The sequence below is a fragment of the Musca vetustissima genome, unplaced genomic scaffold (genome assembly GCF_032173495.1).
Source record: "Musca vetustissima isolate MV318-11 ecotype Yass unplaced genomic scaffold, APGP_CSIRO_Mvet_v1 utg13625, whole genome shotgun sequence".
NCBI classification, from domain to species: Eukaryota; Metazoa; Arthropoda; class Insecta; order Diptera; family Muscidae; genus Musca; species Musca vetustissima.
This window is the reverse complement of record NW_026879600.1, coordinates 135,121-148,498: the sequence shown is the minus strand read 5'-3', so window position 1 is coordinate 148,498 and position 13,378 is coordinate 135,121. Positions and strand designations below refer to the sequence as shown.

General features: G+C 32.8%; 1 protein-coding gene across 1 annotated transcript; it reads right to left on the bottom strand.

Annotated features, from left to right (window-relative positions):
• Nucleotides 1–1,200: 1,200 nt before the first annotated feature.
• LOC133324600 (serine protease 53-like) lies at nt 1,201–12,672 on the bottom strand. The gene is made up of 3 exons (XM_061533436.1): nt 11,976–12,672; nt 7,055–7,828; nt 1,201–1,955 (listed from the first exon to the last, which is right to left on the bottom strand). The coding sequence occupies exons 1-3, from the start codon at nt 12,670–12,672 to the stop codon at nt 1,201–1,203; spliced, it is 2,226 nt and encodes a 741-aa protein (XP_061389420.1).
• Nucleotides 12,673–13,378: the final 706 nt, after the last annotated feature.

The following is a 13,378-nucleotide window of genomic DNA, read 5'->3' as shown; positions in this document are numbered from 1 at the left end:
ATTCATTTCAATCTTGGGTAACAATGAATGCAAAAATATATGGGTTCCTGTTTAGGAATAGCTCCCATTTAAGAGTACCGCCCCATTTGCGGTATTTTGAAGGTGCTAGCTTCATTTTCAACCGAAGCAGCTGTAATTTCGCTTACAGAGTTCTGAAAACTCTTTAGGCGAGGTAGTATACCTCCTCGCAGAAATATTTTTATTATGTGCCCAAATTACGAACTATTCCCCTGAAAAGGTCCTGTTTTTTATAGTGGTCCACTTTACCCGATTTTGAATTATTTTATTTAAAAATTATTTTCGGCTTAAATAATAAATACAAATTGAAACTCACTGATTGTAATTACAACCAAACGTACATTTTTGTTGTGGAAAATATAGAATAACTTTATATATAACAGATAACTTCTTTATATTTGAGAAAAGCGAATTGTTTGACTCTTGAGCTAAAAAATGTTCGAATCACAGATTTCTATAAGAGCTTAACTAAATTTCCAACATTGCAATTATGTATTCAAAATCATGTTAAATGTTTGTTTTCACTTATTAGGAATATCATATATCAAGGCAGCATTGTTATATTTCAAGCATTTTCATTCGACTCACCTTAATGTTCTTTTAAACGTTAGCATAACAACGTTATGTGATATTTCTGTTACGACGATGTGACCCATAAACCATTGACCCACAGAATATAAATAAATTAAGAAGAACACATAAATTAATGTCTAATATAATATTAACAAAAGAAACCAATTAAGAATTGCGGTTTCGCAGAAGATCAGCATATTTAACATATACAGATTTTTTTCACATTGTTTTGTATGTATGTTAAACTTTATAGTTTTTTAGCTGTTGATTTAAATTATATTTTAAATTAATTATTTTCTTTTTTTTTTGTATTTTAAAGAGAGTTGTTGATTTGAATTATATTTTAAATTAATTATTTTCAAAATTCATTATGCGTTTGTGCTGGACCACATTTTGGCTAATCGATAGATTAATGCCAGGTTAAGAATGTTGTATGTGAATTTTGTTTTAGTTTGCTCTTACTCGTGTTATAATAAGGTAAAAGCAAAGTGTCTGAAGTTTTTTTTTATTTACAAAAACTTAAATTGAAAATAAAATCAGTTTTCTGTGCGTCTAATTAACCAATCACAGCCTTTATTTGTTCACTCAGAAATATTTAAATGACAATTATCAACCAAATCTAGGCATTTTTCCACCCCGACGACGTATAACTTTTTTAATCCATTTATTTAATTTCCGTATGTTGGTATAGACTCCGGGATATTTTGGACGGGCGCAACCAATACCAAAGGACACAACACCATATTGAATTTGTCTGTGCACCAAGGGGCCACCAGAATCGCCTTGACACGCATCTTTCCCTGGTGTCGTGGCACAAAACATATAGCTTGTAATGGGTATATTATCTCGAGCATATTTTCGACGACACTGACGTCGATTGAGTTTTTGAATTGTAACGCCTCGTAAACGCATTGTCGCCGATCCACCTTCTTTCCGTGTTCCCCAGCCACTAACAAACAATCGTCGTGGTAATCGCCTACCTTGTCGTGCCAATATAACGGGTCTTACGAATTGGTTAAATGTAAAACGTCTATTAACACGGATCATGGCAATATCACGATTAGCTGTACGAGTATTGTAACCAGCATTCATAATAACCACACGGGCCCGTCTAATTTGTCCGCCCCTATTGTTATACGAAGAACCGACACGGACAGCAAAATTACCACCACCTTCAACACAGTGAGCTGCCGTTAAAATCCAATCAGCGCTAATAATGGATCCGCCACATATGAAATATCCCTTGTCGTAGAGGGCAACTTGCCATGGCACCTGTCTAATATTAGTGGGCTTGCCACCCACTATACGAGTTCCATTGACGTTGTAAATTTTTGGATCAAAATAATCCAAATCATCAATTCCGTCTTTGAACAAAGTTATATTCCGTAATTGTGCCGAACTGTTGTCGATGTTTAGAACGAATATAAAACTGACCAGAAGATGAAACCAGTATAGCCACATCTCGACGTTTTGATAATACAATTAAAAATGAATCAAAAGAACAGGGGTCATCTAGAATAGTTCTATTCAAAATGAATAGAACTCATGAATATCTAATGTATTCCGTATTATTCTAATGAAGTAACAGAAAATTATATTTGCAAATCTTTTTTTGGGATTTTAAGACATAAATAATATACAACGATACTCTTTTGTGTAACCAAAAATATATTTATGTAAATAAATAATATTGATGTTATAGTACGTTTACATTGTACCGGATTTTATTTAAACCAGTGGGTATAAATTGCCAATTCCATTGTATATACGTCAAATAAATCCGCATAAAGTAGATTATCCCGATAAAAAATTTGAAGATTGAACCATGGTTGTTACATCTTATATTTAAAAATTTTAGAGGCAATGAACTTTAAAATATTCATAAATTATTGGTCTGTTCCCGTACTGCAAGAATGTACGAGTTTTTACTATTTTTTCGATATCATAAAGGGAAGAAGTGTTATCGTAGTAAAAAATAGTAGATTCTTGCAGTACGGGAACAGACCATATATATTTATAATTATATTTAATAATATAATAGTACCGTTCCAGAACCTAAAAAGAATCTACTCATTTTACAACTTTTTACTCGAAAACCGTTCCTCAACACACAAAACTGGTAAAACATTGACTCAAATTTAAGAGAGCACAAAACAAAATGGCGTTCTCTGTTACGACTCCCTGTTAGGCGGCGCTAGAGGGGACCTTCCGGCTAGTTAGCGATCTCTGGGCTATGGTCCTCAACCCGTCCACATCTCTAGCCCATCAGGGCGAACACGAAAATAAAACTTTACTATTCAAACAAACAAACACATTACATTCAAACACAACACCTGCCTTGATAAGAGAGTATAGATGTTCTACTCTCACATTTTGCCCTCCCTACCATGGTTTCCAAACGTTCCAACGTATCAATATTATTGGAAACCCCGCAAACACACACACACTCACCTCATCACCTTCTTAGAATCCTCTCTAAAAGAACAATTAAAACATATTAGTTATGGTAACAAAATCAACCATATTACATTTATTCTTATAATATAAGCCTTAAAACTAAAAAACCTGTCTTGGATTCTTCAACCCCAGATCACTCAATATATCAATGAAACAAAAACAAATTCGATATTAAAATTTCCTCTTTGAAACGCTAGAGATTCTTTTAAATAACACTTTAAAAACTACTCATCAAGTCCCTATTATTCTATGGATTTAGTGACTAGGTGGTATTGCACTTTAAATATTCTTGTTCAAGTTTTGAACTTATTTTCTTTGAATTGGGCGCCATCTGTTACGACTCCCTGTTAGGCGGCGCTAGAGGGGACCTTCCGGCTAGTTAGCGGTCTCTGGGCTATGGTCCTCAACCCGTCCACATCTCTAGCCCATCAGGGCGAACACGAAAATGAAACTTTACTATTCAAACAAACAAACACACTACATTCAAACACAACACCTGCCTTGATAAGAGAGTATAGATGTTTTACTCTCACATGTTGCCCTCCCAACCATGGTTTCCAAACGTTCCAACGTATCAATTTTATTGGAAACCCCGCAAACACACACACACTCACCTCATCACCTTCTTAGAATCCTCTCTAAAAGAACAATTAAAACATATTAGTTATGGTAACAAAATCAACACATATTACATTTATTCTTATAATATAAGCCTTGAAACTAAAAAACCTGTCTTGGATTCTTCAACCCCCAGATCACTCAATATATCAATGAAACAAAAACAAATTCGATATTAAAATTTCCTCTTTGAAACGCTAGAGATTCTTTTTTAAATAACACTTTAAAAACTACTCATCAAGTCCCTATTATAAAGGAGCTCGTTTATAATGGTTGAATAGGCCAATCCGGCGTTAAAACTATATACGACGAATCCCTAGTCTTCCTTCAGAGAATTATATGACCTTTAAACACTTAAAAACAATCTGGAGTCAAATCACAAATCCTTACAAATTCAAATAAAAAGTTGACATACACAAGGACAACACAAGATACACTTAAATAATTTGTCTTATAATAATTATCAAGATTAACGAATTTTAAAAATATTTCTTTGGGAATCCCTTTAAGGCTAAAGGCATGGGTTTATTCCCAAATCATTGTAGGTATTAAAATTTATCGCTTTCTTATTTTTCTTTTGATATGCTTCCAGACAACCGCCTATCTTAGCTGAGTAGCACCGTTACCTCTGTTCCGGCCAAAAAATAAAGGAGGATTTAGATTACCATCGGCCACACAAAATTTGGTTTATGTTGCTGCTGGCAAAAACAGCTGAAAGGCCACACATCCACACACACAACACAAAAGGCTCGTTGGAGATCCAAAAAAAATAATCACTGACCTCCTCTTGGGAATACCGGAGGCCAGTAGCAGATTGGTGTTTTTCTGGGGAACGGTAACTTTTTTGATTCCACCGGTTAACAAAAGATATCATTAAATAAAAACGTTTACACATATATTGACTGTCGTTGTCTTTTTTTGGTATTTATTTGGATTTTTCTCAACAGTTTTGTGGTGCACTCAGACCTGTGACGGTTAATCCTAGACTGGAGCTATAATCTTGCTCCTACCCTTATTTATAGAGTCTACATTTTCCTCCATTTTCATAAATTTTCCAATAATTTTTAGGAAAATACATTTAATGGCGAATGTTGCACTAAAATTCAGGGTTGATAAAAACGTAGTAATAAGTACACTGAACACAGCCTTATTTTTTTTATTGATGTGGCTACACTGTTCGTTTCCTCAGTCTCTTCAGTCCGGGTTTCACATGCAGAGCGCGCGCGTCAAATAATTTATTGGTGATTTTTAATTTAAAAAAAATATATATTTTTGGCGGAGTCCACCAATCCCTTTTATTGGCCCAAACGAGTGGCTGTGTTTCAACCGTTGCAGGCGATACATTTTGAATAGCGCCGCCCTAGAAAAAAGGAGTCATTCATCCCACCCACGCAACATCTCTTTGAAAACTTTTTACTCAAGAAATATGGTCGAGTAAAAATGGTAAACAGGAATGCCTACTTCTGATTGGCTGTTATGTTAATTTTGAAGTATTGCCATCTAATTTTGGCATATTTACTAGATTTGCGTTCCCGAACTTTTCAAATTATTTTGTACTCTGAAAGCAATTTTGAAATGTTTCCTTTTACTAGATTTACTATTAAAAAAGTACACGAACAGACCAAATATACATATTTGCAACTGAACACATAATATGCGTACATTTCGAAGGAGGATATTTTTATTTAAATTTTGAAAGCTGAATACTGTCAAAGGCAAATTTATGAAAAAATTGGAAACATATGACTGCATGGAACTACCTTGTATGATATACGTACAACACGTGCTCGATATCCAATGTTACCAACAATGAGAAATATTATATGGAAAAATTTGACAGATGGTCGAGACAAAACAAAATTAAAGGAAAACAAAAATTATTTATAGAATTTTTTTTGATTTTAGTTGATTTTTTTACATTCCAAATGATCACAGCATTGGAAATAATTTCATTTTCCAATTGCAAACAAATATTTTTGGCGCAAATTAATAATTTTGTATATATTAACAAACATCAGCTGATCGGGTTATAGATCATGATTAAAGGTATGTGTAAACAATTAGGGTGTATTTCTGGATTTCGTTAATAGAGTTGATTTAAAATCGTATATGTAAAAGTACTTTTAATCTATGTGCACCGAGCGACGGATGAGAACAGATGCAATTTTTTTGGAATAAAAGGAGAATTTATAGCATAAGTATGGTGTGTTCGTGTGTTGTGTTGTAAATGACGGAAAATAGTGCCGATTTTAGGAAATAAATGACGCAACAACCCTAATACGGCATTTACATTATAACTTTTTACTGGGTTGACCTACTTTATGAGGGTTTATTTGGCATATATTCAAAGGAATTGAAAATTTAAACCCACTGGGTTAACCAAATCCGGTTAAATGTAAACGACCTTTTAATCCTAAATTTTCTGTTGTATGTAAATGAGCTTTTAGTGGTTAAGACTATACCTATGCCATGGTACAATTATTCAAGGTAGACCATGTGAATTCATAAATTAAAATGTATTCTAAATCCATTTGTTTAAAAATGAATTTTACAATATTGGTAAGAAGAAATTTATGATTTATGAATGAATCTAAACTATATTCTCAATTAGATTTTGAAAAGAAATCTTGACATTCCATTAATTTTTCACGTTTTCGGTAAAATATTATAATATATCAAATGAACAGAACAACTTGTTGAATTTCTTTTTATTTATTTTGACCACAAGTTAGAGGTGTATTTTTTCTTTGTAAGACCAATAATGCACAAATTAGTACGATAGCGGTGATGGCTAAACTCATATTCTCTTTTTTCTCTTTTAGTCAGCCTTTTTTGATGATTATTTCTCACTTATGCGGTGTACACACTAGCATTTTTGAATGGCACTCTTGCCCAAATTTTGCTTGTTTGATAGTGTGGCCTCACATGTTTGTCATTCATCAGGCAACCACAAAAATATTTATGGTTGTTGGACAGTCAGTAATCCATAAAATAGTTGACAGTCAAAAATGATAGTGTGTACACCGCTTTACGCTCTCGCACACTTTCTCTCAATTTAGTTCTGTTCAACACTGTTGTAGAAAAAAGATACCCAACCTTGTATAATTGTACCATGGGAGTTACCAAATCCTTACCATTTTCATAATTTTCATGGCATAATTTCCATTCATAATTGAAATACATATTTCTATAATTTTGATAGGAATTGCTTTCCATTAAGTAAAAATGCATAACACCAAGTGTTTTTTAATAAATAAATTTCATCAAACATTTGTTTTATTCATAAAACTGTTTTAATAAGTCTTAAACTTTTTATTCCACTTGCAATTCTTTATAAACATGATTTGTTTAAGTTATTATCAACATCATCTAAATTTTGGCATTTTACCACCCCAGCGTTTCACCACCCTTCTGATCCATTTATTCAAACGCCGAAGATTCGTATAAACACCAGGATATTTTGGACGCGCACAACCAATACCAAAGGACACAATGCCATATTGTATACGCCCTCGAACCAATGGTCCGCCAGAATCACCTTGACATGCATCCTTTTGCGGTCTTTTGGCACATATCATAAACTTCGTTATGGGTATTTGGTCTTTTGCATATTTTTGTCGACATGTTCGGCGGGACATTTTTCGCAATAGCACACCTCTTAAACGATTGGGCACCATTCCATTCTCCTTCGTTGTACCCCATCCACTGACAAACAATTGCTGGGGCAAACGTCTTCCATATCGTGCAATATGTACGGGGCTCACGTATTTGGTAATATGAAATTTTTTGTGTACCCGAATGAGAGCAATATCCCGATTAGCTGTATAACTATTATATCTGCCATGTACCAGAATAATGCGGGCTAATCGAATTTGTCCGCCACGATCAAGAAACGGTGATCCAGCCCGAACAGCGAATTTGCCACCATCCTCGGTGCAATGTGCCGCGGTCATTACCCAATCAGCGCTTATTATAGATCCACCACATATAAAATATCCATTATTGTAGAGAGCAACTTGCCACGGCGTCTGATGTATATTAATCGGTATGCCTCCAACTATCCGTGTGTTATTTCCTTTATTGTACAGTTTCGATTCAAGATTGTAAAACATTTCACTGGCATCTTCGTCTTCGAAAATGGTATTATTTTGCACTTGTCCATCTGCAAATCGGTGTAGAACAAACAGCGTACAGGTTAACACGTACGTACGTCTCCACATCTTGTTGGTGTGTGTAACATCTATAACCACGGTCAGTAACTTGAAGAATTCTAATCCGAAACTTTTGTTTTTTTTTTGCACATTTTCGGTATTTCCATTCATTCCGAATACTAAATAATTAAATATGATTAATGTTAACCCCCATATACATGCGAACACTCATGTGTATAGATAATTTTATTTTCCATCATGTAAACAGATGACACCGGATCATAACAGCTCCTGGTCTTAATTAATATTTCGTCTTAATTATGAAATGTTAACATAAAAAAGAAATTTAAATATTCTAAGAATTGATTAATTTTCTACTGTGTTGTTGTTGGTATGAAGTTCATTAGGTCAGTGTGGTTGTTGGTAGGAAATTCATTGGGTCAGACATGTCAGTTAATTTGGTATCTATTATTAAGTTGATTCATCAATCATTCAATCAAAAAAGTGAATTTATTTTAGCTTTCTTTCAGAAAACTGTTGTTTTTATTCTTCGATTTTTTTTAATCAATTGATAATGCCTATTTGGTGTAGGGAATACCATGAAATATTTGTTTCATCCATAACAAAGAACACGGCAAACGTAAACAATTAACATTTAGAATGCATAGTCTAAACGCGTCGTAAACCGATATAATTTCAAATACAAATCATGGTATAATAATTACAAGGTAGGGCACAGCTACCAACTGATTACAATTTTTTCAAGGTGGCTTGTTCCATCAAATCAAAATACATACATTGTGTATGTGTGTGTATTGTTTTGAATACAATGTCAATAAATTCAAAATAAATGGAAATATATTCAATTTTAATTGAAATTAAAATAAAGCTTTTAACACGTTCGTCTGGAAGTAATTACTTTGTTATGGATGAAACAAACACTTTATGGATTTTAGAAAGAAATCATAACCTTTCATTCATTTTTCGCGTTTTTAGTTTTGTGTAGAAAAAATGTCAAATAAACACAAACACTTGTTGCGTATATTTATTTTATTTTTGGCAGAAGAGGCCACACGTGCATAGTTGCTTTTTTGTTATTCACCTCAAGCTGCCCTACCTTGTAATTATTGTACCATGATACAAATCAAATTTAATAAACGTATTCTTCAAAATACTTTAACATTCAAATTAGTTGCTGCCAAATTAAAATCTAATTTTAATTAATAATGAAAATTGCTGTAATTTAAAACAACAAATGTTTTTAAATATTTTTGACGAATTTGGTCTGTTCCCGTACTGCAAGAATGTCATAGTTTTTACTATTTTTTCGATATTATAAAGGGAAATTTGTTATCGTAGTAAAAAGTAGTAGATACTTACAGTACGGGAACATACCAATTGAACATAAATCTTGAGAGCAATGTTCAGTTTTAGAAAATATATTTTGTTTAATTTATTAAAATATGCCAATTCAAATACATAAAATTTTATCGTATTTATTTGTCATATTATGCATTTAAAATTGATAGATGAATTCCATGGTAGAATTATAAAAGGTAACAGCAAATCCCAGCTGATTTGATTCCAACGTAATACTAGTGTCAATATGAATTTGACAAATTATGCTTTTAAAAATCACCCAACAGGAAAATTGGGAACGCATACAATTTGAAATTGTTCTTTATTAATGTGCTCCCGTATTCAATTTACTCAATCTGCCTGCTGGGAAAGTTTGAGGAAGCAAATCTTTCTTGAAGGAATTACTCGCTATTCCCAGCATTGGCATATGTGTTACACATATATATGACAATGGCTCAATTAAAGGAAAGATGTGGAAGCGATAGAAATATAAATTTGATAGATTTTCATTCATGTTTTTCAATTTTTATTTTGAGGATTCGAAAATATTCCATTTTCAAAATAAAAATAATTTGATGATAATTTGTTTGTTTGTTTACATTTTTCTGTCAAATGAGTTGACACTAGCATAACTTACAACAACAAATTTCCATGTGGTTGTTGTATCGTTTTTTGTACAACAACACTTGCTGTTACCTTTTATTATTATACCATGGATGAATTCCAAATTAAAAAGGTTGCCATCATCAAATTCTCAAATGAGACTACCTTCTGTAATTATGTCATGCTTTGCTTTTCATTTATATATTCATATAAGAAAGATGTCTTATGTGCGTATGTTCGCGTATAAGAAACAACATTCTTAAAAGTTTCTCATGGTAACAGATTGGACATTTCACCTGTAAGGAAGAAGGAACAAACAAAACAATTGTGTATGTGATAAATAAGACTTTGTTTAGAATCCATTTTTATTTGATAATAATTATTTTTAAACGACAGTTTTTCTTTGTTCTGCAATTTTATCCTTTTCCGTATCCTCTGTCATATTAGCTCTGTCTGTTTACTCGATATTTGGTAACAATTGTTACCAAATGTTGTCTGTTTACCCAAAAATCCAGTAAAAGAGAGTCAAGTGAGAGAGCAAGTTTGACAGTTCAACAACAACAAACTTACTGGAGTTTACTGAAAGAATTTTATGCAGTAAGATTTTGCAAACGCAGCCATTTTTGGATCAGCTGTTTTATGACCAAACACAAAAATTATTCAAAACATTTTTTTAATTTGCAAAGTACAATTTGAAGTTAATAGTAAGTTTACATTTAACCGGATTTCGTTAACCCAGAGGGTTTTAATTGTCAATTCCTTTGCATATACGTCAAATAAATCTTCATAAAGTAGGTTAACCCGGTAAAAAGTTCTAATGTACAAGGAGTTTAAGTTGTTTAAAAATTACAAAAAATGGAAGAAAATTCGTAAGTAATGCAAAGTTTCATTAAATTAGAAACTAACTCCTGATATATTTTTAGGCAAGTTCCAGTTTATTTTATGTTTAATATTAAATACAATACAAATAATTGTGTTCGTCCTTTGTTTGTTGTTTATTTTGGCGCAAATCAAATGTTTTCTTGAATCAGCTGTTTATTTGCTAAATCTTACTAAATGTTGTCTGTTTACTTTTTATCGCAAAAGAGAGTAAAAAAGGATTACTTACTTACTTAGTAAAATTTAATGGAAAAGTAACCAGACACATCTATTGTGACTTCTCCACATTGATTCCTTTACAAGACTTTGAAATCTGTTTTTATCAAGAGGGAAACATTCTTATGTGATTGGCATGGTATTGGATTGATTGGTTGGCATGGATTGGTTGGTTTCTTTTATAAATTGACATTTCACACAAAGCCAACTTAACATGCCAGGCCTGAATCCTCGTATGACATACTCGTATGTGTTTCCCCCCTTACTCGGGGTTTATGCAGGCAACTTTAGTAAGTCTGTGTTTATACATGCAACTTTTTTAAGCAATTATACTGCTGCTCTCTACGATTCTTTTTTTGAATTTCTTCCCCCTTGTCACTTTTTATACCTCTCACTTCTAAGAACTCAACAGAGTTGATTACAAAAATTGCATGTATAAACCTAGACTAAGCAAAGTTGCTGAGTTCTTAGAAGAGAGTGGCATAAAAAGTGGCAAGGGGAAGAAAATCAAATAGAATCGAAGAAAGCAGCAGCAGGGTTACTTAAAAAAAGTTGCATGTGTAAACCCAGACTTATACCATGGTTTTGTGCACGTTTTTTAATCTAGAATTCTATTTTTCGTCTTATAAATTTAAAAAGTTTCACAAATTTTTGGTTACGGGAAGAAACTAATTATTATATTCTCAGGTTTTTATACTCTATATATTTTTAAAATATTTGTATCCTCCCTCATATTGTGACTTTTCTACATTGATTCCATTACACGACTTTGAAATCCGTTTTTATGAGGGAAACACATAAGAGGATTTCAGGATTGACATGTTACATTGTCTTCTTTTGTTGTAAAAGAATAAAGGAGAACGGCGTCCAAATTCATTTTTATTTTTTTTTCTCAGGTTTCTATTCTTTATATATTTTAAAATTTTTTGTTTATTAATACAACTGTCTTAAAGTATTCACATTTTTCTTACTCTAATATATTCGGCATTTGACCACCATGTCGCTGCACTACATCTTGAATCCATTGGCATTGTTTACGAACATCCACATATAAACCAGGTGCCCTCGGTTCCCTACAACCAATATCCAAGGTATATATACCATATAGTATGCCTTTATGGACAAGTGGACTTCCAGAATCGGCTTGACATGCGCCTGTTCCCGTAGCATTACCACAAATCATGTTTGTTGTAATAACAACGGCATTGCCGTAGATTTTGCGGCATACACTTCGTGGTATGGCAGTTACATCAACACCATACAAAAAGAATCCCGGTACATTATTTTCTTCAATACTTCCCCAGCCACTCATTAATAATTTCAGCGGAAATTTCGAATATTCGTTGGGCAAACTGAGTGGTAGTACATTAGACGACCATTGGAATGGGTAATTGACTCGCAACATTGATATGTCATTGTCCAGGGAACGAATATTGAAACGTCCATTTATCACAATTGTAGTAATCTGACGGATTTTGCCACCTTTTCTGCAATCTGTCGTACCATATCGGATTCCGAAATTTTCAATACCATATACACAATGTGCAGCTGTTACAATCCAATCTAAACTGATTATTGATGCGGCGCAAATGAAGTAATTGTTAGCGAATAAGGCAACGTGATAGGGAGCTTCTTCTATATTTAGAAATACACTGTCCAGCATTTGAGCTTCTTGACTTGCTTCGTCAAGCGAATTTGTATGTAGTATTTTATTTGCATTCAAATTTGTAGATTTATAAGTAGTGACATCGTCCAATGCACCGTTGCCACTTATATCTTCGTAATATTTTGTAATCATATTTTTTGCGTACGATTGCGTAGTTGATAGAACGACACAAATAAAAATGCTTATGTAATCCATGTTTATTTCACAAAGACAATTCTACAAATTTTCGTTGCTTTTAGCGGTAAATTCTTCGAAGATACTAAATAAAAATACTTAAAAGTTGACAAATTTTAGCAAAATAGAAATCGAATATCAAAACAAGAAATTTTGCAAACGCTAAGTTGTCTATCATAAAATCAAATTTAACCCATATCGAAATGGAATTTGATGGGCATATTTTACATAAATTAATAATAATATCTACTATACATACATATGTAGTTCGGGTAATCGGTGGCTATCACAATTATTCATATATTTTGTTGAAATTTAACTGTTAAAAATTTTAATAGTTATATTCAACACATGCTAATACGTTGTTAATAATACGCTTGTTTATGACATTTTTCACCCTACGTCGGACAGCTGATTTTAAGCATGCTATAATAAAGTTAATAGCAAGAGGTTGGAAGTTTCAAACAATAGATTGGCCCATATTACAATAGTACAATTTGTCTGTTTCCGTACTTTTTAATAGTAAAAGTGCGTTTAGATTTACGATATCCACTCGATCTCAAATGTTAAACGTCATTTACATTATAATCCACTTTATGAGGATTTATTTGGAATATAAACAATGGATTTTTTAATGGAATCCCACTGGGTTTACGGAATCCCG

What these genes read in the sequence shown, in the direction of transcription:
- LOC133324600 (XM_061533436.1), bottom strand. Translation starts at nt 12,672, where the DNA reads ATGATTACAAAATATTACGAAGATATAAGTGGCAACGGTGCATTGGAC. An exon ending in CCATAAAGGCATACTATATG is followed by an intron (nt 7,829 to 11,975) that starts GTATATATACCT and finishes ACCGATTTGCAG; the next exon opens with ATGGACAAGTGCAAAATAAT. An exon ending in GGTGGTGAAACGCTGGGGTG is followed by an intron (nt 1,956 to 7,054) that starts GTAAAATGCCAA and finishes CTTTGTTCAAAG; the next exon opens with ACGGAATTGATGATTTGGAT.